Source organism: Pecten maximus, chromosome 11, assembly GCF_902652985.1.
Source record: "Pecten maximus chromosome 11, xPecMax1.1, whole genome shotgun sequence".
NCBI classification, from domain to species: domain Eukaryota; kingdom Metazoa; phylum Mollusca; class Bivalvia; order Pectinida; family Pectinidae; genus Pecten; species Pecten maximus.
The window spans coordinates 21978444-22002951 of NC_047025.1; the positions used below are offsets into that span (position 1 = coordinate 21978444).

General features: G+C 35.8%; 2 protein-coding genes across 2 annotated transcripts in view; one reads left to right on the plus strand and one right to left on the minus strand.

Annotated features, from left to right (window-relative positions):
- The first annotated feature begins 641 nt into the window (after positions 1-641).
- LOC117338357 (alanine aminotransferase 1-like) overlaps positions 642-24508 on the plus strand; it is a 49226-nt gene continuing 25359 nt past the window's right edge. The window contains exons 1-11 of the mRNA XM_033899682.1: positions 642-1022; positions 1843-1932; positions 2442-2553; positions 3178-3308; positions 3579-3695; positions 5205-5334; positions 6694-6773; positions 7121-7254; positions 7920-8028; positions 8344-8409; positions 9926-10081. Of these exons, the coding sequence (XP_033755573.1) occupies positions 780-1022; positions 1843-1932; positions 2442-2553; positions 3178-3308; positions 3579-3695; positions 5205-5334; positions 6694-6773; positions 7121-7254; positions 7920-8028; positions 8344-8409; positions 9926-10081 (1368 nt within the window). The 5' untranslated portion in view covers positions 642-779. The remainder of the gene's footprint in view (positions 1023-1842; positions 1933-2441; positions 2554-3177; positions 3309-3578; positions 3696-5204; positions 5335-6693; positions 6774-7120; positions 7255-7919; positions 8029-8343; positions 8410-9925; positions 10082-24508) is intronic.
- Positions 17690-23795, minus strand: LOC117338360. Its single transcript, XM_033899685.1, has 2 exons — positions 23535-23795; positions 17690-22689 (listed from the first exon to the last, which is right to left on the minus strand). The coding sequence occupies exon 2, from the start codon at positions 22653-22655 to the stop codon at positions 21483-21485; it is 1173 nt and encodes a 390-aa protein (XP_033755576.1). The 5' UTR covers positions 22656-22689; positions 23535-23795; the 3' UTR covers positions 17690-21482.

Genomic DNA, 24508 nt, shown 5'->3' on the forward strand with positions numbered 1-24508 from the left:
TGAAATCCATTCTAACAATAGCATAATAAAAGTGGTTGTGATGTATTAAATTGTTGTTTTGTTTCAATCTGTTAATACTTAATATATACAATGTACAATTGGGAGCAAACTAAACTTGGTACCAAGTGCACTTCGTAGTGCACACGTAGTGAACAACGTAGTGCTTAGACTAAACATCGTAGTGCACTTGAGTGCACTACGATGTTAACTCCAGTGCACTACAATGTTAACCCAAGTATTGCTTTATTTTAATAAACTTATTGATCACACCAAAAATCCTTAATTATCTCCCTTCACTGATATTTTGCTGATATTTACATTAGATCTGTATCCTTCTTATCAATTAAAAGATCAAAATTTTATAAACTGATATAGGCCTAGAGAGCAACGGGTGATGAAATCACAAATATTAACACTTTATTTTCAAAACGAATGAAATATTCACCATGCCATTGGAATTTATTTTTTTTAAATTGAAAAGTTCAAATGGAAGTAAAAATATTAAAGAGTTATTAAACTTTAATATAACGGATATGAAAAAAAAAGGTTGTTGCTGAAATGTTTTACAAAAAATCCACCCGGAAGTTAATGGTCGGTGCCTTAACAGAGTGTTAGAGTGACCTCCCTTCGTATAACAAAATATCCGGTTTCATTTCAACATTTTAGCGACACGTTTTATGCTGTTTACTTGTGGTTTATTGAAGTGAGTCCAGTTGTGAGTGACCTGGCATCACCTTTTGTATGTAAGACGCTCCGTGCAAACTGCTACAGCCGTCAGAATGTTTCGGAATTGCTCGGCACGACTGTGTCGAATTTCACCTGTTTGTCCTCTATCTCAAACCCAGGTCAATGGGGCTTTATTTTGTAAACAAGGAAAGCACAGGCGCTTCCACTCACAAACACCATGCCGTGGAAAGGTACTGACGATAGACAATATGAACCCTCATTTGAGGGTGATGGAGTATGCTGTGCGTGGCCCGATTGTCATCCTGGCGGGTAAAATAGAAGAGGAGCTAAAAGCAGTGAGTGTGAAAGATGATGCCTAGGCGGGGCACCGTGTAAACAAAAACAAGAAGGATTGAAAGTGATAAATTTGTAATAGGTACTAGTAATTCGACTTTTAAATGGTTGTGACCAACGCATTGAAGATAATGTCAATAGAGAGAAAGAGATTTAGGTCGATTCCGCGAAAGCTAAAATGATATACATACTTTTGTACATACAATGTATGCTGTTCATAGATTTAATTGTGAGTTGGTACAGTGACAGGACAAGTGCAATTGTATGTTTTTTTAAACACGTTTTACTTTAAAAAATCAAAAGGAATATTAGACACATTGAGTATTTCTCAGTCTTGGAGATAATGTTGATTTTGAAATTTTCAAACCAAATTATCAATCTATTCTTACCATTGATAATTAATGTTAATTAGATTCTAGTATACTTTTCATTGAATATGCATTTGAAGATGCATGTTTTATATTTTGTGACTGCTTTACAACTGAAATTATACAGGGAAACTGTATATATATATATTACAACAGAAAATATATAATTATATTTGTTTATACAGTATTTTTTTGTTATCTTGGTACAGAATAAGCTCTAGCCCAAGTTTCCTCTGGCTCTGACACCATGTCTGATGTAGGACATGGTGTCAGGGCCAGAGGAAACTTGGGCTAAATATACTCATGTATGTACATGTAAAAGGAAATGGGGATTCATGATTCATACTATTGTGAAAGGAATGCATTATGAGAAATATGGTAAATTGTTAATTATCAAGGGCTTTATATATGTATGTCTCATGTTTATCCTGAAGTATTTTATTTTATTTTTCAGGGTGTGAAGAAGCCTTTCCCAGATGTGATCAGAGCCAATATAGGAGACTGTCATGCTACAGGACAACAACCCATCACATTCCTCAGACAGGTTGGTACTTTTTATACCTAGTACATCTACCCAAATCACTCTGCTACAGGACAACAACCCATCACATTCCCCAGACAGGTTGGTACTTTTAAACCTAATAAATGTGTCCAAGTCACTGATCAGGATAAATATTTGTTTCAATGAATAGTTGTTGTTGAATTGGAATGCCACATGTGAATGAAAACGTATGTATTGTTTTTCATTAAACAAATGTTACATACATGTATTAAGCTATGACGGAAATGATTTTTAACATTTTGACAAAAAAAAAATTACAACTGCAATGATTTCATTCAAAGCTCATTCAGATTGTAATTATCAATTATGTGGTATATATGTTGAGATATGTTCATGTATATATGTGATTTAATGTTAAAAAGTTAATTAAATACAAAATATGTATTAAGTTTTAATATAGAACAATATATTGTATATAATTAATATTCTGTGTTTGGCTTTTTATTTTATTATTAATATTCTATATATTTAAACATTCTGTGATATTGTAGGTGGTGGCCTTGTGTACAGACCCAGGTACACTAATGAACGACCCACGTTATCCATCTGATGCTAAGGAGCGAGCCCAGCGTGTCCTTGATAGCTGTGGAGGTGGTAGTATAGGTACGTGACCAGTGATTTTCTCACCCTTATTTCACAGGGGCCTTGACCTTTGATGGGCATTGGGGGAATACAGTGGTATCTTCTGCTAATTTGGGAAATATCATCAACAGATCTTTTTTATGTTTAATTTCAGTGAATAGAAACCAGTAGCATGAGTCCGTTTGCTTGAAATTCATTCTGATCAACATTTTTTCATACTAACTGATGTATTCTTTAACGATTATAGATTGAGAAAAATATATGAACATGAAATTGGGGAAATACAACAAAATCTCTATAAGGGAAGAGGCCTATATTTAGTTTCCAAATGTACAAAAAAAAATCCCTGGTGACATGTATATCATCATACTCATGGGATAGGTTTCTTGTGATATGAGTTCGATGTTTTGTGTGTAATTTATTCAAGCTTAGAACTGCAGTCTCACGAACCATTAAAGTAAACTATTTAAAGAAATATGGATTCTACTTGTCTAGAGCTCAAAATTCTCCTTCAATTTGTACTTTGTTAATTCAAAGAATTAAACTATATGTTAATTGATTGAATTAAAATATAAATAACTTAATGTGTGAAGAGGATGTCCTGTTAAGTGTGTATATAATTGTAGATGACTGTTGTGTTTCCAGGTGCCTACAGTGACAGTTCGGGGGTACCCTCGGTGAGACAAGACATAGCTAACTATATCCAGGAGCGAGATGGACTCCCTGCTTCCTCTGATGATATATTCCTGTGTACAGGTGCTAGTGATGGTATCAAGGTATAAAATAGTTTTATACAACAAATTTTCTGTGGTGAAAAATATGAGGAGAACTAGTCAGTCTGGCAGTTTGCCATTGGCAGTGTAAGGATATATCTAAATATTCATCATCAACAAAGAGTTACTTTATTTCTGTGGGCGAAATTTTTACACTTTATGTATTAGTGAAAAGTGTGAATATTTCAAAGTATGAATACTGTCTTTGAACATGATCTAATAACATCTTACTATTATTCTCATGTGATTCCATAGCTGAATGTTTTATTGTAGACAATAATGAAGATGTTGATGACTGGGGAGTCGGGTCGTGGTCGGGCAGGGGTGATGATCCCCATTCCCCAGTATCCTCTTTACACAGCAACTATAGCCGAGTACAACGCCTATCCTGTAAGTTTTCTATGTACTGTGTCTCTGTGTCTTTCTATATACCTTTATTGTATTTGTCTAAACACACCACAGTGTTTCCTTATCTATGCAAATCCTTCATAAGTTTCAGATCTACAAATTATTACATACCAATGTAAGGTTCTCGTGACTTTCTTAAATATATGTATACACTTTGGTTACAGTCTGTTTGAGTCTCAGGCCAGACTCATGATAGCTTTATCGTTTGTCTTGCATTATGCTTTAAATTGCCGAATGTTATATTTGTTCTACATTTGCATAAATAAATTTTTCTTCGACCATCTGATGAGAATTGGCTATTAAAATCGCCCTTTCACCCTTTGTTCGTTGTCGGTCGTTCATCCTTCTATCCGTCCAGCCAACTGGCCATCTGTAAACACCACTTGTTACGGCTGTTTCTCATAAAGTAATCTAATTAATTATTCTCAAACATAGGAAGGTTCCCCATGGTTCCTATTTGTGCATGTTAAATTTTGAGACTGATCAGAAAGAAAATGGCTGAAGATTACCATTTTGATTTTTGACAATTGAAGTTTATTATTGGTATTTTTGAGATTATACCCAATAGATCTTTCTCCAATATCATGGGTAGATTTTCTTTTGTCCTTCATTGTGTATATTCAATTTTGAGACTGATCAGAAAACAAAATGGGTGACAGTTGGCCATAAATGTTGACAGATGAAGTTTGTAATCACCATTTCTAAGAAATGATCTAATGAATGTTTCCAATATGTTGTTTGTTATTATCATTATTACATTCTTAATGACTCATCCACACTGAAAAGGTCATAAGGGCCAATGAATAGTAAGTGTAACAAGTATTAAATGGAACAATATCAATCAAACAAAATATTTCAAAATCTCTTGTGACACCACACTTCAATAAGTAAGAATATATTCATATGAACCATGCTAAGATGGGCAAGGGCAACCTTGTCTTGGCCATTGTCTCTGTAGCAAGGAGACCATTCACCAATTGTTGCTTTAATCAAATATAATCAGTTATCTACATGTATATATTGACTCCATTCATTTTTCAACTGTGATATTAAACATGGTTTAAACGGTTTTAAATCAGTGAAATTATGTAGTAACATGAGTATTTTTTGTATAGAGATAGTGTCCAGATATCTGAGGTTCTGTAAAACAGACAGTCAGAATAGATCCTTTCTCTCAGTACATTGTTGGGTCAGATGTGTTCCAGGGTATTGTGGATAGTGTGGACTTCTGCTGAGAATTTTGAAGCATCATTTTGTGGTTTATTCTTTGTCACTTGTAATACTTGTTCAATATTGAGAATGAAGAACTTAAATACAGTAATGTTTTGTCAATGTCATTTATGTCAAAGAGTAAATATGATGAAAAAAGGGAATAGGAGAAAAGATCACTCTTACAAAGAACCAATAAAGAACTTTCAATGAAGGGTGTCAACATCACTCTGGGATCTCCTGTTAACATAGATATCAAATGGATGACGTTGTGTTTTCCAGATAAAATATTACATGAATGAGGACAAGAATTGGGGACTAGATGTAAGTGAACTGAAGCGATCAGTCGATGAGGCAAGACCAGAGTGTAAACCCAGAGCTATTGTCATTATCAACCCTGGCAACCCAACAGGTAAGATTTAGTAACCAGACAACAAAAGAGGTAGGCTTTACTGGTAACCTGACAACCCAACAGGTGAGATTTAGTAACTGGACAACAAAACAGGTAGGCTTCACTGGTAACCTGACAACCCAACAGGTGAGATTTAGTAACTGGACAACAAAACAGGTAGGCTTTACTGGTAACCTGACAACCCAACAGGTAAGATTTAGTAACTGGACAACAAAACAGGTAGGCTTTACTTGTAACCTGACAACCCAACAGGTAAGATTTAGTAACTGGACAACAAAACAGGTAGGTTTTACTGGTAACCTGACAACCCAACAGGTAAGATTTAGTAACCAGACAACAAAACAGGTAGGCTTTACTGGTAACCTGACAACCCAACAGGTGAGATTTAGTAACTGGACAACAAAACAGGTAGGCTTTACTGGTAACCTGACAACCCAACAGGTAAGATTTAGTAACTGGACAACAAAACAGGTAGGCTTCACTGGTAACCTGACAACCCAACAGGTAAGATTTAGTAACCAGACAACAAAACAGGTAGGCTTTACTGGTAACCTGACAACCCAACAGGTAAGATTTAGTAACTGGACAACAAAACAGGTAGGCTTTACTGGTAAGAGGGAGAAGTTTGAAGATTTCCCTACCGGAAAAATGATGTTATTGGATAGGTTTATAGCATATATTAGCACACCAATACTTGAAAGTCAGTAACCCTGATATTTACAGCGAACTGGGGAACCCCCACCTGGGAAATTCCCGCCTTTTTACATCTGGAATCCTATGTCTTTCTATTTATACCAGGAGTGTATATTTTTAATTTTCAAAATCCCAAGCGCCTTCTCTTTATTCTCATATATAGAAAGTACCCAGTTCATATGTTATTTACTCAGGAAAACAGCTACAAACCTAAGGAACACATTTTCTTCAGGGACTTGGTTCAAGCTAGGTGAAACACCAGCTGTGATTGGCTGAATAAGTAGTGCAAGACCTCAAATAAACAGGAGTTATCTCCCCTATTTATTTCATCACATTGTTCTGTTGTTTTCCTGATGTCACAAACCAAAATGACTCCAAACTACATTAGCATATGTATCAATGTTTGTAGTAGGGTAACACTATACTCAAACATAAATCTGACATTCGACTGGAAATCTTTTTCTCAGGAGGTAGCATTTTATGAGTGATATCATATCACATTAAGACATCATTTCATTATAAAATACCATTTACAGAGTTATGTTTCAGCGTTACTTTGTTTGATTAGAATGATTGTTCTGAACCACTCACAGTAATTTGATGTGTATAAATCACTATGGTTGAAACATTCTCACTTGTCTACATAAAAGCATTCTTGACTTTTAGGTTCAGTTTTATCCAGAGAAAATATTGAAGATGTTATAAAGTTTGCCAAGGATGAAGGACTTTTTATTTTGGCTGATGAGGTAAGGAAATAAAAAATGAATATCTTAACCGCCAATCTTAATGATCGATTCTATATTCGAGATGAAATAGGAACACTTTGGTACTGAATTATCATAAAACGATACATGTTCATTTATTTAACAAATCATATCAGGCTATAATTCTATTATTTATACTTGATGGCTTCAATGGAAGCTTACCGTGGGAAACCTACTTCGTTTGTCCGGTGACCAATACCATTTTGCGTCCTTTTAGAGTTTTGAACATTGATCACTGATATGGAAGGCATGTACATAATACAGGTGTATATTGTTACCTGTGATTTGGTTAAAAATAATACTTTATATTTTCTAAATTCTCTGTCCAGGTATACCAACACAACGTATATGCTGAAGGATCTGCCTTCCACTCGTTTAAGAAAGTGTTGACAGAGATGGGAGGAGAATACAAGGATATGGAGCTTGCATCATTCATGTCTGTCTCCAAGGGATACATGGGAGAGTGAGTATTGACAGGACAGTATTACATGGGAGAGTGAGTATTGACAGGACAGTATTACATGGGAGAGTGAGTATTGACAGGACAGTATTACATGGGAGAGTGAGTATTGACAGGACAGTATTACATGGGAGAGTGAGTATTGACAGGACAGTATTTTAGAGGAGAGTGAGTATTGACAGGACAGTATTACATGGGAGAGTGAGTATTGACAGTACAGTATTTCATGGGAGAGTGAGTATTGACAGTACAGTATTATACACAGGATAGTGAGTATTGACCAGACAGTATTTCAGAGGAGAGTGAGTATTAACAGGACAGTATTTTAGAGGAGAGTGATTATTGACAGGACAGTATTTCAGAGGAGAGTGATTATTGACCGGACAGGTACCACAACAAGGGAAAATACACTGAGGATTATAGACAGACATTCATGTTTAAGATGACAGTATACTATACTTCTCATACTATGCCCTTGTCAGTGTTACATATGAAACAAATGATTAATTATTAGAGGTGACAAAAAATTATGGTGGCCGATTGTTACTGTTAAGTGTCATATCGATGTATTTTACAGGTTAGATAATATCCATGATAACTCCAACCTCTCAGTATCCAGATTTGTCACAGCAATACCATACCTTAATGGTTCCTTTCATGTTTTGCAGATGTGGATTTAGAGGAGGTTATTGTGAGGTCATTAACCTTGACCCTGAGGTTAAAGTTCAACAGTTGAAATCAATATCAGCCAAATTGTGTTCTTCTGTGGCTGGACAGGTAAATTGATGTTATATCTGCTTCGTACTCAGGTATGCCTTGTCCATACAGTTGGGATCAATTGTGAAACATTTATTACCTGGTATATGTAACAAACAAAACTAAAACTATACAAACATAATTTTGTGCTATGGAAATAATTAACGTGTGAATGAAGTCATTTAAACATTTATTTAATACATTCTAAAATTATTTTAAGTTATGTTTAGTGCGGGATGAATTTTGCTTATTTGACATGTTTACTGTGCAAACAGAAGACAATGGTGATATTGTGTTTTTCCTCATTGTTTTATTATTGATGGATGTTATTTGTAGGCAGCAATGGATGTAGTGGTGAACCCCCCTCGCCCAGGAGAACCATCATATGATCTGTTTATTAAGGTAAGTGTACAGGTGAACCTTAATATTACCTGCTTAATATAAATGCAACAAGTTTATATTAGATTATAGTAATCACTGCATGTGTTTGTACATGTCTGTCTGTGTTCATGCTTCCATAACACCTACCCATGTACAAGATAGCTCATGAACGTTTTGAGAGATTAATAACAATAATTGAATTTATTCAGGTAAAATAGGCATATAATTACAAGATATCACAATTTAGAGTAAAACATAGGATTGAGATAACAATGCAGCCTGTACTTAGATATTTTATATTAAGATTGAGTATAAGTAGAGTTTTATCAGGATAAAAGGTTTCCGACATCAATCCTTGTATATCAGAGTAAACAATCTAACCATAAAATGAGACTGACTATTTTTAGCAGATGAATATAGATATAAGTAAGTTGTATAATAGGAGTGATATGTGCCATATATATATAGAAAACAATATATCATACCTAACAATTATCTACAGTGGCAGACGTACAGCTTCTTGTAGTATCAAACTATCAAATATAGACACATAGTTATTTTCAAAGATATCAAATATTGAAAAAAATAAATTAATAAACATACCAACATATCATTTCTTTTCTGTTTACAGAAATTAAAATTTGAAATTAATATGCAATGTCACAAGTCAAGCTTGATGGTAGACAAAGAGATCATCCAATTCATTTTTTTGCTTGAAATGCAACTTTTTTTTTTGCATTTGCATTTGGTAAAGAGTTCCAATCTTTAGCAGCTGAAAAGAAAAAAGTAGATGTGTTTTCTACCCTTGAGATAATTTGAATTTCCCTATCAAGTACCATATATGTATATATACTGAGGGCATATCTCATTAAAGATGTTAAATGCATTATTTAAATGAAGTTGACAAACTTTTCCTTCTACATTGAGCATATCAATTTTTTGAAGCTCAGTAAATGTAATTCTTGTCCAAGTTTTTTTGTCCAGTTTAGTTGACAATTGATAGTTCTGGGAGGAAAAGAATATTGAAAATTTTGAAGATTGAAGTTACTAGACCATATAAAGGATTTAGGGAGAAGATGTAATGATATTTATTGTCAATAAGCCAAACCTGACAGGAATTCAAAGCCAGGGTTAGGATTTCAGGGCATTTATGTGAGAATATGATAGTACTGTCGTCCACATAGAGACAAAATTTACATGATTTAGTCCATAAGTTCTACAGTTGATGAGGTTTTAGTGATCATCAGTCGAGGATAAGGGATCCAAGGTCACACTTTACCACTTTTGAAAAATTATTTAGGATAGTAATCAACATGCACCATTTGCTGATGACAAGACAGGAAACATCTATTCCCTCCCTGATTTTTTTTGTATATATACTGTATGTTTCAACAACAGATGACTTATTGTGTAATACATTGTTTTTGAAATATACAATCTGAGAAATTCAAAATTATGATGTTATTCCAGTTTTTACAACAAATACTTGTCATACTATACCGATATATAAAAGATATTCTGACCTTTTCATTTTTAGGAAAAAACGAAAGTCCTGAATGATCTGAAAGTGAAAGCAAATATGGTGACAGAGACATTTAATAGCATGGAGAGATTTTCATGTAACGAAGTTCAGGGAGCTATGTATGCATTCCCCCAGATACATATGCCAGAGTCTGCAATACAGGCTGCTAAGGTAGGTCATCACTATATTCAGATAATATTTAGACGGACCGTTGATGATGTAATGCAGTATTCAGAAGATAAAAATAAACCTGTTGGTTGAATTGATGCGGGAAAAAGTATTTATAAAGCTCTTGGGATTTTATGGCAAAAACTTTTAAATTAGACTTTTATTTTGGTTTTAAAAATAGAGCCTACCATCAAGTGGGTTATTTTTGAGAATTAAAATTTTAGTGTTTTTACATAAAAATCAAGGGTTACATTTAAATGGAATTAAAATTTAGCTGTTTTGAAAGTATGTCTAGATTAAAAAAAAACCAAACATCTCTAAGACAAAGGTAGCATAGATGAGGAGCAAACAATACAGTGAGAACCTTGTAGTACAAACATTGACTATTTAGATGGTGAAGTTCTTATCTCTGTTAGGCATAGAATATGATGTAGACATTGACAAGAAAACCAAAAATTCACTGTACGTGTTGACTTTAAAAACCTGCCACCATGTATTTCTGAGTCAGGTGATAAAAAGTATCTTGAATTTGTTACACTTCATATGAGATTTTATGAAACTCATCTCCAAGTTAAAATTTTTGGAAGCCTTGTCCATATTAAGATGGATGGGAGACTTAAAGTTGGCTATAATAATGCATGGTACAAGAAGAGGTATATCTTATCAACATTATTGTTGAAACCAAAAATTATGGTATCGAAGACTTTTAAATGAAAAAAATCCTCATTCATGCTCATATGTTTCACTACGTCAACGGCGTCTGCATCAATGTTTTGTTGATATCTGTGTCGGCGATGTCCGCACAGAGATTTCCGTGTGATAACTCAAGTTCCTTTGAGCCAATCAAACTCAAACTTAATGCATATCTTCCTTACCAAAGTGCTCGCTTCCCAGTTGGGATTACTTTTAAAGTTCGAAGGTCAAGGTCACCGTTACTAAAAATAGAAGATTTGTTTTCTTGTGATAACTCAAGTTCCTTTGGGTCCATTAAACTCAATTTTCATGCTGTTACTAAAAGCTTACTATAAATAGAAAATCTGTTTCTGGCAATAACTTTTGTAATCATCCAGCTGTCTGCGCAGACGACACATCCAATTACGTGGAATTCTTGTTTGTCATCAGGGAATGTAAGATACTGTTTATAAGAATGCCCAAAGAAAATGGAATGCAAATTTCAGTATCGATGAAGATACATGGGAAGATATATGAATTCTTACAACAAACAGAATGATATTAAAGAATTCAAGAACACTTATCTTACCCGTTTTACCTAAAAGTAATTATATAGATAAGATACAGATAAGCACACTGAAATAACGAATACATCATCAGATCATTTAAAGCATTAGCTGGCATGGATTCTGATTCTTCATTCATATACAATACATGTATATGAAAAACAATACATTTTCATTTGTAGGATGTACTCGTCACTGACAATTCAGTGGATACACTGTTACCATTGCTTAGTCCTAGTACAATATGCCATATTCCTGGGTATCAAAACTTTTAATAATTGGTTCAACATAATGTTTGATGTGGTGTGTATACCTTGATTTATTTAGAGTTATTTACATTCAGTATGCTTGAAAGTATTGACGAAAATTGTATTTATTTTTTTATAAGACATTAGCCTTATCACAGTGTTTAGTAATGTCGGGGACCCCATAACCACAGATTGTACTCTCCGATGTTGGATTTTTTCTTCTCTTCTTCTCGTATTCTTTTAAATAAACGCGATCCATGCTATATTTACATAAATCCAATATTGTTACGATCTTCTAAATTTTTAAAACTTTAAAAAAAAATTCTCCAAAAACCTCACAGAAAAAATGTTGTAGATGGATCTATATTCTGTTTGTGTTGTTGTTAAAACGGTTGATAAGACCGTGCCAAGAACTGTCTGACACTTTCCCGCGAAAACAGCTGTTCTCTCTCTGACGTCACTACCGGGTAAATACATGAAAAATATGCATTTTATATTATTGCGTGCTTTAACAGATAAAATAAAAAATAATCATAATGTAAATATAAGGAATGTTATTTATTTTTCAACATTCATGGGGGCATAACAACATTGGCTTTCTGGACATATTTACCGTGAATCGCTAACTGTCCAGAAGCTAATGTTATTATGACCTCATGAATGTTGAAAAAATAAATTTCATTCCTTCAATAAATTTAGGTACCCAAGAATCGGGATGTAGAATGATAGACCACCCAGGTGCTCTTATTAAAGGATTATTTATCTTATTTGGAAAGTTATAGTGTCCTATAGTCTTCACAGGATTGCAGACAATTAATCATAACACACAAAATTTCCGAAGAAGGCATAAATAAAAACTGACTGGGAGAAAGACACTATCGTGCTGTCCGTGCAGGGAACCATGTTGTCCATTTAGTGTAATACCTGACCGGTTTAGATACTAAGTCATAGCTCATCAGAGGTAAAGTAAGTGGAGTCTGCAGCCCTTTTATAGAGTTAGACAATACAGAGACAGTCCACTAGCACTCCATTTCAACTTCCAATCACACTTCAAACTGGAAACGATCAGAATACTACTAGATAACCAACTCTTTACCATGACACCACTAGGGAGCAATGTCCAAGGGTAATTGTTGTATCCTACTAGTTACACCAACTCTTTACCATGACACCACTAGGGAGCAATGTCCAAGGGTAATTGTTGTATCCTATTAGTTACACCAACTCTTTACCATGACACCACTAGGGAGCAATGTCCAAGGGTAATTGTTGTATCCTATTAGTTACACCAACTCTTTACCATGACACCACTAGGGAGCAATGTCCAAGGGTAATTGTTGTATCCTATTAGTTACACCAACTCTTTACCATGACACCACTAGGGAGCAATGTCCAAGGGTAATTGTTGTATCCTACTAGTTACACCAACTCTTTACCATGACACCACTAGGGAGCAATGTCCAAGGGTAATTGTTGTATCCTACTAGTTACACCAACTCTTTACCATGACACCACTAGGGAGCAATGTCCAAGGGTAATTGTTGTATCCTATTAGTTACACCAACTCTTTACCATGACACCACTAGGGAGCAATGTCCAAGGGTAATTGTTGTATCCTATTAGTTACACCAACTCTTTTTTTATATTTCATTTTCAATTGCATCATTCATTTCAACATTTCATTTACATCATGTTACATATCGATTCATCAGTAAATTCCATGAGTCATATTATTGAAATTGTTGGATTTAGATAAGGATAGATCGGACACTTTCCCACTTTTGCCGGGTCTTTTGAGCCATACTGGTTGGAAGATTGTAGACCGAATATAGATCTAAATTTCTATAATTCTTAATAAAGGTTTTACAAGTTTCCCAATTTAGAATTTGTTGGTATTGTCTTTGCAGAGATATGTACAAATGTATTTCTTAATTAAAAGAATTACTAGATTAAGACCCATTGGTTGTCTATCATCTGTGACACCAAGTAGGAAAGAGTCAGGTTTCCTTTCTAGCCTTATATTATAACATTGATAAAGAGAGTTAATAAGACTTGTCCATAATGATTGGCTATGAGGACAATCCCAAAAGAGATGGCAAATTGTTTCTGGTGCTCCACTACAAAAACTGCACTCTCCGTGTTCAAGAACTTTCATTTTTAATAACATTGCATTAGTAAAGAACACTCTATGAGTAATTCTATATTGGAGACTTTGTTGTTTAGAGTCATTTGTTTCCTGAAACGGAATAACATGGATTTTTTCCCACTCGTTTTTGCATAAAGATATATCGAACAAGGTATGCCATCTCTCATGAGTTTGAACAGGCCATTCTGCCACCTTTAAAATAATCTTTTTATAGAAGTATCTTGATGGTTTTTCAATACTTTTAACTTGATTTAAGTTGTTATGTACAATATTTTCAATATTTTGTCTGTAGTCATTGACCAATCTCTTCCAGCCTCTTGGAATGGCCCTAATGAGACCATAGAAGTTCATGAAATTAATGTGAACTTGATATTTTTGTATAAATTGTTCATATGTCAAAAAAATTCCATTTCCATCAACAAGGTCCTTTACATAGTATATATCAGCATCACATAATTTCTTTTGAAAAATAGGGCGTCTATTTATTTTAATAGTTTCATTAAACCATAAAGGCTGGAAGAGAATATCCCCAGGGGCTGCGGGGAGGTATTCATAAAGAGAACCCCAAATCTGTAAAATTCATCCCAAAAAGGTCCCAAGTTTTCCCTTTTTCTTAATTCTGTAAGACCCAAAATTGGTTAAACTCCATATTTTATCGCAACCATATTTTTCAATATGGTCAATGAATAGTTTTTTCCAGTCTGAATGGTTATCATAATCTAAACTTTTTTTATCCATATTACTTTTAATGCTTTAAGCCACTGTCTTTATAGTCTGCTATTAAAAGATTTCTTTTTAATTTATCTACATTGCTATTCCAGATAAGATTATAGAATAGCTTTTTGAAAGACTTCAGTACTTTTTCATTTGGGCTTGCAAGAACTGTCAAAACTTGCACCATGATAGGGAACGTTACTTTACCAATGATTGATAAATTCCTGAGAGACGAATTAGACAAAAGATTCTCTATTGCTTTTAATTTTTCAGTGAAATTGCTATCAAAAATATTTTCTTTGGATAAATCATATGTGATTCCTAGTAGCTTGAATTTACCACTGTGGTTCCAATAAACTTTTGGAGGTTACACCAACTCTTTACCATGACACCACAAGGAAGCAATGTCCAAGGGTAGTTGTTGTATCCTACTAGTTACACCAACTCTTTACCATGAAACCACTAGGGAGTAATGTCCAAGGGTAATTGTTGTATCCTACTAGATACACCAACTCTTTACCATGACACCACAAGGGAGTAATGTCCAAGGGTAATTGTTGTATCCTACTAGATACACCAACTCTTTACCATGACACCACTAGGGAGTAATGTCCAAGGGTAATTGTTGTATCCTACTAGATACACCAACTCTTTACCATGACACCACAAGGGAGCAATGTCCAAGGGTAGTTGTTGTATCCTACTAGTTACACCAACTCTTTACCATGACACCACTAGGGAGTAATGTCCAAGGGTAATTGTTGTATCCTACTAGATACACCAACTCTTTACCATGACACCACTAGGGAGCAATGTCCAAGGGTAATTGTTGTATCCTACTAGATACACCAACTCTTTACCATGACACCACAAGGGAGTAATGTCCAAGGGTAATTGTTGTATCCTACTAGATACACCAACTCTTTACCATGACACAACTAGGGAGTAATGTCCAAGGGTAATTGTTGTATCCTACTAGATACACCAACTCTTTACCATGACACCACAAGGGAGCAATGTCCAAGGGTAGTTGTTGTATCCTACTAGTTACACCAACTCTTTACCATGACACCACTAGGGAGTAATGTCCAAGGGTAATTGTTGTATCCTACTAGATACACCAACTCTTTACCATGACAACACTAGGGAGTAATGTCCAAGGGTAATTGTTGTATCCTACTAGATACACCAACTCTTTACCATGACACCACTAGGGAGCAATGTCCAAGGGTAATTGTTGTATCCTACTAGATACACCAACTCTTTACCATGACACCACAAGGGAGTAATGTCCAAGGGTAATTGTTGTATCCTACTAGTTACACCAACTCTTTACCATGACACCACTAGGGAGCAATGTCCAAGGGTAATTGTTGTATCCTTTTAGTTACACCAACTCTTTTTTTATATTTCATTTTACATTACATCATTCATTTCAACATTTTGTTTACATCATGTTACATATAGTTTCAACAGTAAATTCCATGAGTCATATTATTGAAATTGTTGGATTTAGATAAGGATAGATCGGACACTTTCCCACTTTTGCCGGGTCTTTTGACACTTTTGCCGGGTCTTTTGAGCCATACTGGTTGGAAGTTTGTAGACCGAATATAGATCTAAATTTCTATAATTCTTAATAAAGGTTTTACAAGTTTCCCAATTTAGAATGTGTTGGTATTGTCTTTGCAGAGATATGTACAAATGTATTTCTTAATCAAAAGAATTACTAGATTAAGACCCATTGGTTGTCTATCATCTGTGACACCAAGTAGGAAAGAGTCAGGTTTCCTTTCTAGCCTTATACTATAACATTGATAAAGAGAGTTAATAAGACTTGTCCATAATGATTGTCTATGAGGACAATCCCAAAAGAGATGGCAAATTGTTTCTGGTGCTCCACTACAAAAACTGCACTCTCCGTGTTCAAGAACTTTCATTTTTAATAACATTGCATTAGTAAAGAACACTCTATGAGTAATTCTATATTGGAGACTTTGTAGTTTAGAGTCATTTGTTTCCTGAAACGGAATAACATGGATTTTTTCCCACTCGTTTTTGCATAAAGATATATCGAACAAGGTATGCCATCTCTCATGAGTTTGAACAGGCCATTCTGCCACCTTTAAAATAATCTTTTTATAGAAGAATCTTGATGGTTTTTCAATACTTTTAACTTGATTTAAGTTGTTATGTACAATATTTTCAATATTTTGTCTGTAGTCATTGACCAATCTCTTCCAGCCTCTTGGAATGGCCCTAATGAGACCATAGAAGTTCATGAAATTAATGTGAACTTGATATTTTTGTATAAATTGTTCATATGTCAAAAAAAATCCATTTCCATCAACAAGGTCCTTTACATAGTATATATCAGCATCACATAATTTCTTTTGAAAAATAGGGCGTCTATTTATTTTAATAGTTTCATTAAACCATAAAGGCTGGGAGAGAATATCCCCAGGGGCTGCGGGGAGGTATTCATAAAGAGAACCCCAAATCTGTAAAATTTCATCCCAAAAAGGTCCCAAGTTTTCCCTTTTTCTTAATTCTGTAAGACCCAAAATTGGTTAAACTCCATATTTTATCGCAACCATATTTTTCAATATGGTCAATGAATAGTTTTTTCCAGTCTGAATGGTTATCATAATCTAAGCTTTTTTTTATCCATATTACTTTTAATGCTTTAAGCCACTGTCTTTATAGTCTGCTATTAAAAGATTTCTTTTTAATTTATCTACATTGCTATTCCAGATAAAATTATAGGATAGCTTTTTGAAAGACTTCAGTACTTTTTCATTTGGGCTTGCAAGAACTGTCAAAACTTGCACCATGATAGGGAACGTTACTTTACCAATGATTGATAAATTCCTGAGAGACCAATTAGACAAAAGATTCTCTATTGCTTTTAATTTTTCAGTGAAATTGCTATCAAAAATATTTTCTTTGGATAAATCATATGTGATTCCTAGTAGCTTGAATTTACCACTGTGGTTTCAATAAACTTTTGGAGGTTACACCAACTCTTTACCATGACACCACTAGGGAGCAATGTCCAAGGGTAATTGTTGTATCCTCAGTCAGTCATATTGTCATTTCCGAAGAAGACAGTATAATACTTAATACATTTCTGTTTTGAATAAAAGCTTTTCTTAAATTCAATCAGTAATAGTGTTATCACACTCCAAAGTCAAGTTTTGCTATCACTAGGCACGACCGTTTCTGGCAAAAATATAGTTTGTGGAAATAAATACGAAATGAGCAATTTAATTTCAACATTTTAATCAGTATATTCCACTGTAGTGATATTCATTCACATTTCATGCAACAAAACTACATAAATTGTTGGAAAGTTAAATTGATCAATCGGGTTTTTAATCTCGTTGCACAAAATTTCGTGACATCAAAGTTATTCTTGATTTGGTGACTTCTGAAAAAATGTTATTTAGTGACATCACAACCATTGATCTTGCTATCACTACACCAACGGGAATTATATGAGAATTATAATCAGATTACTTTCTATATTGTCTGGTTAGATTACATACTGACAATGCAGAGCAAATAGTCAAGGGACACATGTAGAGGGGAACACATGTCGGAGAACATACAGGGGTGGTGGGACACATGTGGAGGGGAACACATGTCGGGGAACATGCAGGGGTTGTGAGACACATGTGGAGGGGAACACATGTCGGAGAACATACAGGGGTGGTGAGACACATGTAGAGGGGAACACATGTCGGGGAACATGCAGGGGTGGTGGGACACATGTAGAGGGGGAACACATGTCGGAGAACATACAGGGGTGGTGAGACACATGTAGAGGGGAACACATGTCGGGGAACATACAGGGGTGGTGACACACATGTAGAGGGGAACACATGTCGGGGAACATACAGGGGTGGTGAGACACATGTAGAGGGGAAAACATGTCGGAGAACATACAGGGGTGGTGAGACACGTGGAGGGGAACACATGTCGGAGAACATACAGGGGTGGTGGGACACATGTAGAGGGGAACACATGTCGGAGAACATACAGGGGTGATGAGACACATGTGGAGGGGAACACATGTCGGAGAACATACAGGGGTGGTGAGATACATGTAGAGGGGAACACATGTCGGGGAACATACAGGGGTGGTGAGACACATGTAGAGGGGAACACATGTCGGAGAACATACAGGAGTGGTGGGACACATGTGGAGGGGATCACATGTCGGAGAACATACAGGGGTGGTGGGACACATGTAGAGGGGAACACATGTCGGGGAACATACAGGGGTGGTGAGACACATGTAGAGGGGAACACATGTCGGGGAACATACAGGGGTGGTGAGACACATGTAGAGGGGAACACGTGTCGGAGAACATACAGGGGTGGTGGGACACATGTAGAGGGGATCACATGTCGGAGAACATACAGGGGTGGTGAGACACATGTAGAGGGGAACACATGTCGGGGAACATACAGGGGTGGTGGGACACATGTGGAGGGGAACACATGTCGGAGAACATACAGGGGTGGTGAGATACATGTAGAGGGGAACACATGTCGGGGAACATACAGGGGTGGTGAGACACATGTAGAGGGGAACACATGTCGGAGAACATACAGGAGTGGTGGGACACATGTGGAGGGGATCACATGTCGGGGAACATACAGGGGTGGTGGGACACATGTAGAGGGGAACACATGTCGGGGAACATACAGGGGTGGTGAGACACATGTAGAGGGGAACACATGTCGGGGAACATACAGGGGTGGTGAGACACATGTAGAGGGGAACACATGTCGGAGAACATACAGGGGTGGTGGGACACATGTAGAGGGGATCACATGTCGGAGAACATACAGGGGTGGTGAGACACATGTAGAGGGGAACACATGTCGGGGAACATACAGGGGTGGTGGGACACATGTAGAGGGGAACACATGTCGGAGAACATACAGGGGTGGTGAGATACATGTAGAGGGGAACACATGTCGGAGAACATACAGGGGTGGTGAGACACATGTAGAGGGGAACACATGTCGGAGAACATACAGGGATGGTGGGACACATGTAGAGGGGAACACATGTCGGAGAACATACAGGGGTGGTGAGATACATGTGGAGGGGAACACATGTCGGAGAACATACAGGGGTGGTGGGACACATGTAGAGGGGATCACATTTCGGGGAACACATCGACAATAAATTCAAGGAAATACTTATGTCTAAACAACTGTAATTCAGTCTAGCTAATAATGAATATATGATATATGTATATAATGCCTCTCATTCTCAGAAGTTCTCAAATTATGTAAGTCCTAAAACTACATTAAAATAATATGGAGTAAACAGTGAAAAGACGAAACAATGATGAGTAATTTACTGGTATACTTACATGTATACGTACATGCTTATGAGTAGTAAAAACTTACTAAGGGTCACTTATTAATGCATTTTGTTTGTAAGAATAAATGAGAAAAAAATGGTTCTTCACAAGAGGGGCTTATTAAACAACCATTTCCTACACTGGAATGTCATGTGACATGCACACTGACTAGCCCGAGTATCATCTGGCCCTGCCACCATGTCTGGTGTAGGTGTCAGGGCCAGAGGGAACTCGGGCTAGCGCACTGATATGCTATCACCCCTGCTCAATTACTGACACTTAAATGTTAGATGATATCTGAGTTAATAAATACGTTATAGGTACATTAGTATATCAGTTGAACTAGCAATGGACATAAACACATTCATCAGCTCAACTAGGCATTGATGAGTCAATAACTGATAAAATTACATGTGCATTAGTATATGAGTCGAACTAACAATCGATAAAATTATGTGTGCATTAGTATATTAGTCGAACTAACAATGGACACGATTCTCTCACAAGCTAAACGAGTTATTGATGAGTCAATAACTGGTTAAAATATATGTACATACAGTAAGTTTATTAGTCAAATCAACAGTGAACACAGTACTCTTATTAGGTAAACTAGTTATTAATGAGTCACTGACTATAAAAAATATAGCAGTATACGAAGTCCAACTAATCATAGATATGTACTCTTAAAAGTTAGCCTGTGTATAGATATGCAACAACTCCTTAAGTAATCTATAAATAGAGATGATGCAATAACTCATTAAGTTATTTATATATAGATGATACAGTACATTTTGTAACCTTGTAAGTTATCATAATGTACATATATATACACTCGCAGTTTACGCTAGGTAAGGATGCCTCAATGACTGGTATACTTAAATGTACAGCAGTTTATGATACGTCGATAAAAACATGGGCACAATGTTAATGCTGTCAGTAGTTACACTAATGACTCAATGAATGAATGGCGGCTTCCACATTCTAATTAAATTGTTAGATGTAATTTTTCATTTCTAGATAGTAACATCCCTGCTACGCCTATCTGCGATGCTTATGTCCCGTATGTATTCGATAATCAGCGGCTTGTTCCCATCATCACGATTTCCGTGACAAATGTCAACTACTGACTGAATATAAACAAAGTGTCCAAAGATGCACGTTGATGGAGATCATTGGAAAGTTCTATTTCCTTTTGCGATATAAGTCAGACGTACTCGATGCTCGTTGAAATGGCTAGTGGCTCCGTGGTTCTCACTTTGAGAATGTGACTAAACTGATTTGATTTAGATTTGTATGGTCGATGACGCAGAAGAGCCTTACTCCACTAGAACGCATGATCTTATTCTTGTTCTCAATTGTCTTCTCCATGCAGATATAGATTTTTTTTGTTCATATTTACCCTAGTTTTATCGGTTTTGAATTAGAATTACGATTTTGTTATTTTGATGGCATTCCCTGTTTTTTTGTTTTGTTGGGTTTTTTTTTGTGTTTTTTTTTTAATGAATGAAACCCTAACATTATAACATTTGCTAACCAAGGCGTGTTCAGGCCAGATGGAAGTATATCCAGGAAAATACCCAGTAGGAAAGCCTCATGCTGACTAGCCAACCTCTTACACTCGGGTTTAGATATCCTTCCTCTCCACGGAACAGGCTCATATTAGATTGTGTTGATCTACCCCAATTGCACACAGGGTACGTCCATCGTAGAGGATAATTTTGGACGCTCGCGCGCGGTGCTCTTACAAGATCCCCTCCCAGTCTTCCATACTTCTCGTACATCTTGCAGGTCAGACGGTGGGATCAAGATCTGATCGTCCTTCCTGTCTGATTTACCCTTAAAATACTTCAATGTCACGGGTGGTGTCGAGACGGGCGTGCAGTTTTGGTCAGTAACTTGGTAATTGTACAGTATATCTCCCAGTGGCTGTCTCCTATTTGGGACCACATACGTTAGCTTCACCGTTATGTACCTACTGTCCTCTGTAAATAACGGAATACCTGGACATTGTGCCGGCGGGAGAGGATTGAGTATCGATGCTTGTGTTATATTGTAACATGGCAGCGATTCCCCAGATAAAGTGGGCACCTTCATCATCCATACGTATTGTGCTGTGACGAGGAGCCCTACTGACTGAGACTGACTAGGTAATCTTGTTATGGTTTGTATACTCGTAATATTCAACCATTGATCACTAGTGATACTTGGAAGGGCTGAAGATTTCATAAAGATATCCACTCCCAGAAGATACCGATCTGCTTCTGGGCCTTCCAAGCCATGGCTGTCAAAGTTTATCCGTGCCTTTGCGAAGTTGGTTTCCAGGTAAAAGACAACTGCGGAAAATGCTAATATTATGGCTGAAAGAATTAATGTTGCTTTGAAGCAGCATTTCCTTAGTTTCCCTTTTTCGTCTTTTCGGCAGTATTTCACCAACATGATGATAACTGCTATAATTACCTCAATTATTGATGATGATGCCTTCATTATTTGTACGATGTTGGTGACGTCTTCTCGACACAAAGCAATGACAAAGTTGATGAGGACCTGAGGCAAGTCTTCGATCAATAGTGTTATAACTGTCATCACATCTGAGATATCAGATAGTAAATCTGTGTTCCATTTGTAATCGAGTATGTCGATAATCAGTTCTATCAGGAAAGTAATTGTCCCTATAATACAGAAAACAAATGATGCGGTGACCAGTTGATTTTTCTGTGGCCCAAACACCAAGCCGTCCTCTGCATTCTTGATGTCGTCATAGAACACCCAATCCATTATAAAGTCGCTCAAGTTACAACACAGGACCAACACAAATGCCAGTTTTAGACACTTAGGATGATTTGCCATCTTGATTTTGACTTTTTTGGGCAACTGCTAGATTCTGAAAAAAAAAAAATTCTTTCAAGTTGTTATCAACAGTTTACGTAATAATATTTCCCATCTCGCATTTACAAAATCTCCATAGCATGATTTCATCCGGCGTGCCCGAGAACGCAAACCATACGTAATTCTCAGCTCAATAAACAAGCACTGGCTACAACGCTAGGTATAACTTCCAGAGAATTGTTCTGATATTATGTTCAATGTAAATTATTAACTCTTCATTATGCCATATAAATATTCCCCTTTTTTTCCGGAAGACCTTTATCAAACATTATTTGCAGTAGATACGAAAACAGAAGTTGAAAAATGACGTCATGTTACCATGGTTTCCATTCGCTGGTATTTAATAGGTGAATAAGGATGTTGATAATCTAAATACGATTTCTAATCGGAAGAGTATTACACTACATGTATTGTAATGCGCATGAGCAGTGAAACCCTAAATGACAAGATGCTTGGTGTTACCTGAAATATGACTCCTGTCAGAATCTTTTACCTTTTACTCATATAATTTACATGTTTTTGTGTCGTTTAAAGCTTATTTTCAAAGATGGCAAATTGAAAATAAATTTTATTCTACTTATATTCCTCAATGTGTAGTAATATTCTTAAGTAAGTATAGTGGAACGTCTACAATTATCAAAATAAATAATCAAGTTCAAATCAAGTACATCCTTTTCTGTTATGGATATCAATAACACGTGGGAAGAACACATTTCGGCCGATATCACTTTCCGAAAACACATTTTGTCAGAAAACGAAAGTGAAAGATGTGAACGTAAATTCTAAGAATAAGTTATTCATAGTAACATTTAGTGCTAATATTTGATTTAAAAAACTTACTTATGTATTGGTTTCTTCTGTACAAAACGGTGACCGTCTTCTATAACAATCATAACAGATCTTCCTCTCTAAGAATCCTAACGAGACTGCCTTCTCTATAATATGATTCTTTTTCGCTAGTTTAAGAATAGCACCGGAATTCCGATTCTATTAATAGATTGTGAAAACCTGTTAGGACGCCACGTGGACGTATGTAATTGGATCAAGCTAGATCTATAAAAATATTCATAAATTAAATATATCTTGTTTTTATATGGTACATTGAGGCGTACTATCTCCTTAAAAAATGCTTTAATGCATTTTTTTTTTATAATTGATCATGCCGTTATAATGTTATATCAAAGCAAATGTATGGGTTTGTACTTTTATAGTGTTTAGAACTTGTTTTGGCTCCACGTTGATGTTACCTTCTCATTATTAACTGAAGTATAGTATTATTATTATTATATTAAAGGTAATGTTTGGTTTGTACTTTTTTTGTTGTTGTTGATAGCTGCCTCCCTGATATAACAAAATTAAATATTTAAAGTGAAAGTGAATCTACTGTTCCGAGAAAACTTCCATACTATGATTAAGTAGAAGACTAGATTATGTCCCTGAGGTTTCAGTAATCATGACGCGTTGTACTAACGCATTCTGAATACTTAATTATACATCTTTGAAAATCATTTTCATATATTCATGTTATTTACATTGAAAAAGTCCATTCAAGTTAAATTGACCTTCTGAATTACTGCTGTAAAATATAAAGAAGTAAGTGTCTTGTGTGTCTTTCTTGCAATCCTTTGAAACATTTTTAGAAAGCAGAGCTTATTGACAAATATTATAAGATTAAAGACCGTTTTTATTTATAAAATAATATCAGTCACCTAAGCAACAGTTTATTAGTCAAAATGCAATGATATTATATAGAGTTTGTGCACCTTTCAGAAATGTACTGCTGTAAATATCAATCTGAGTATAAACTTTAGTGT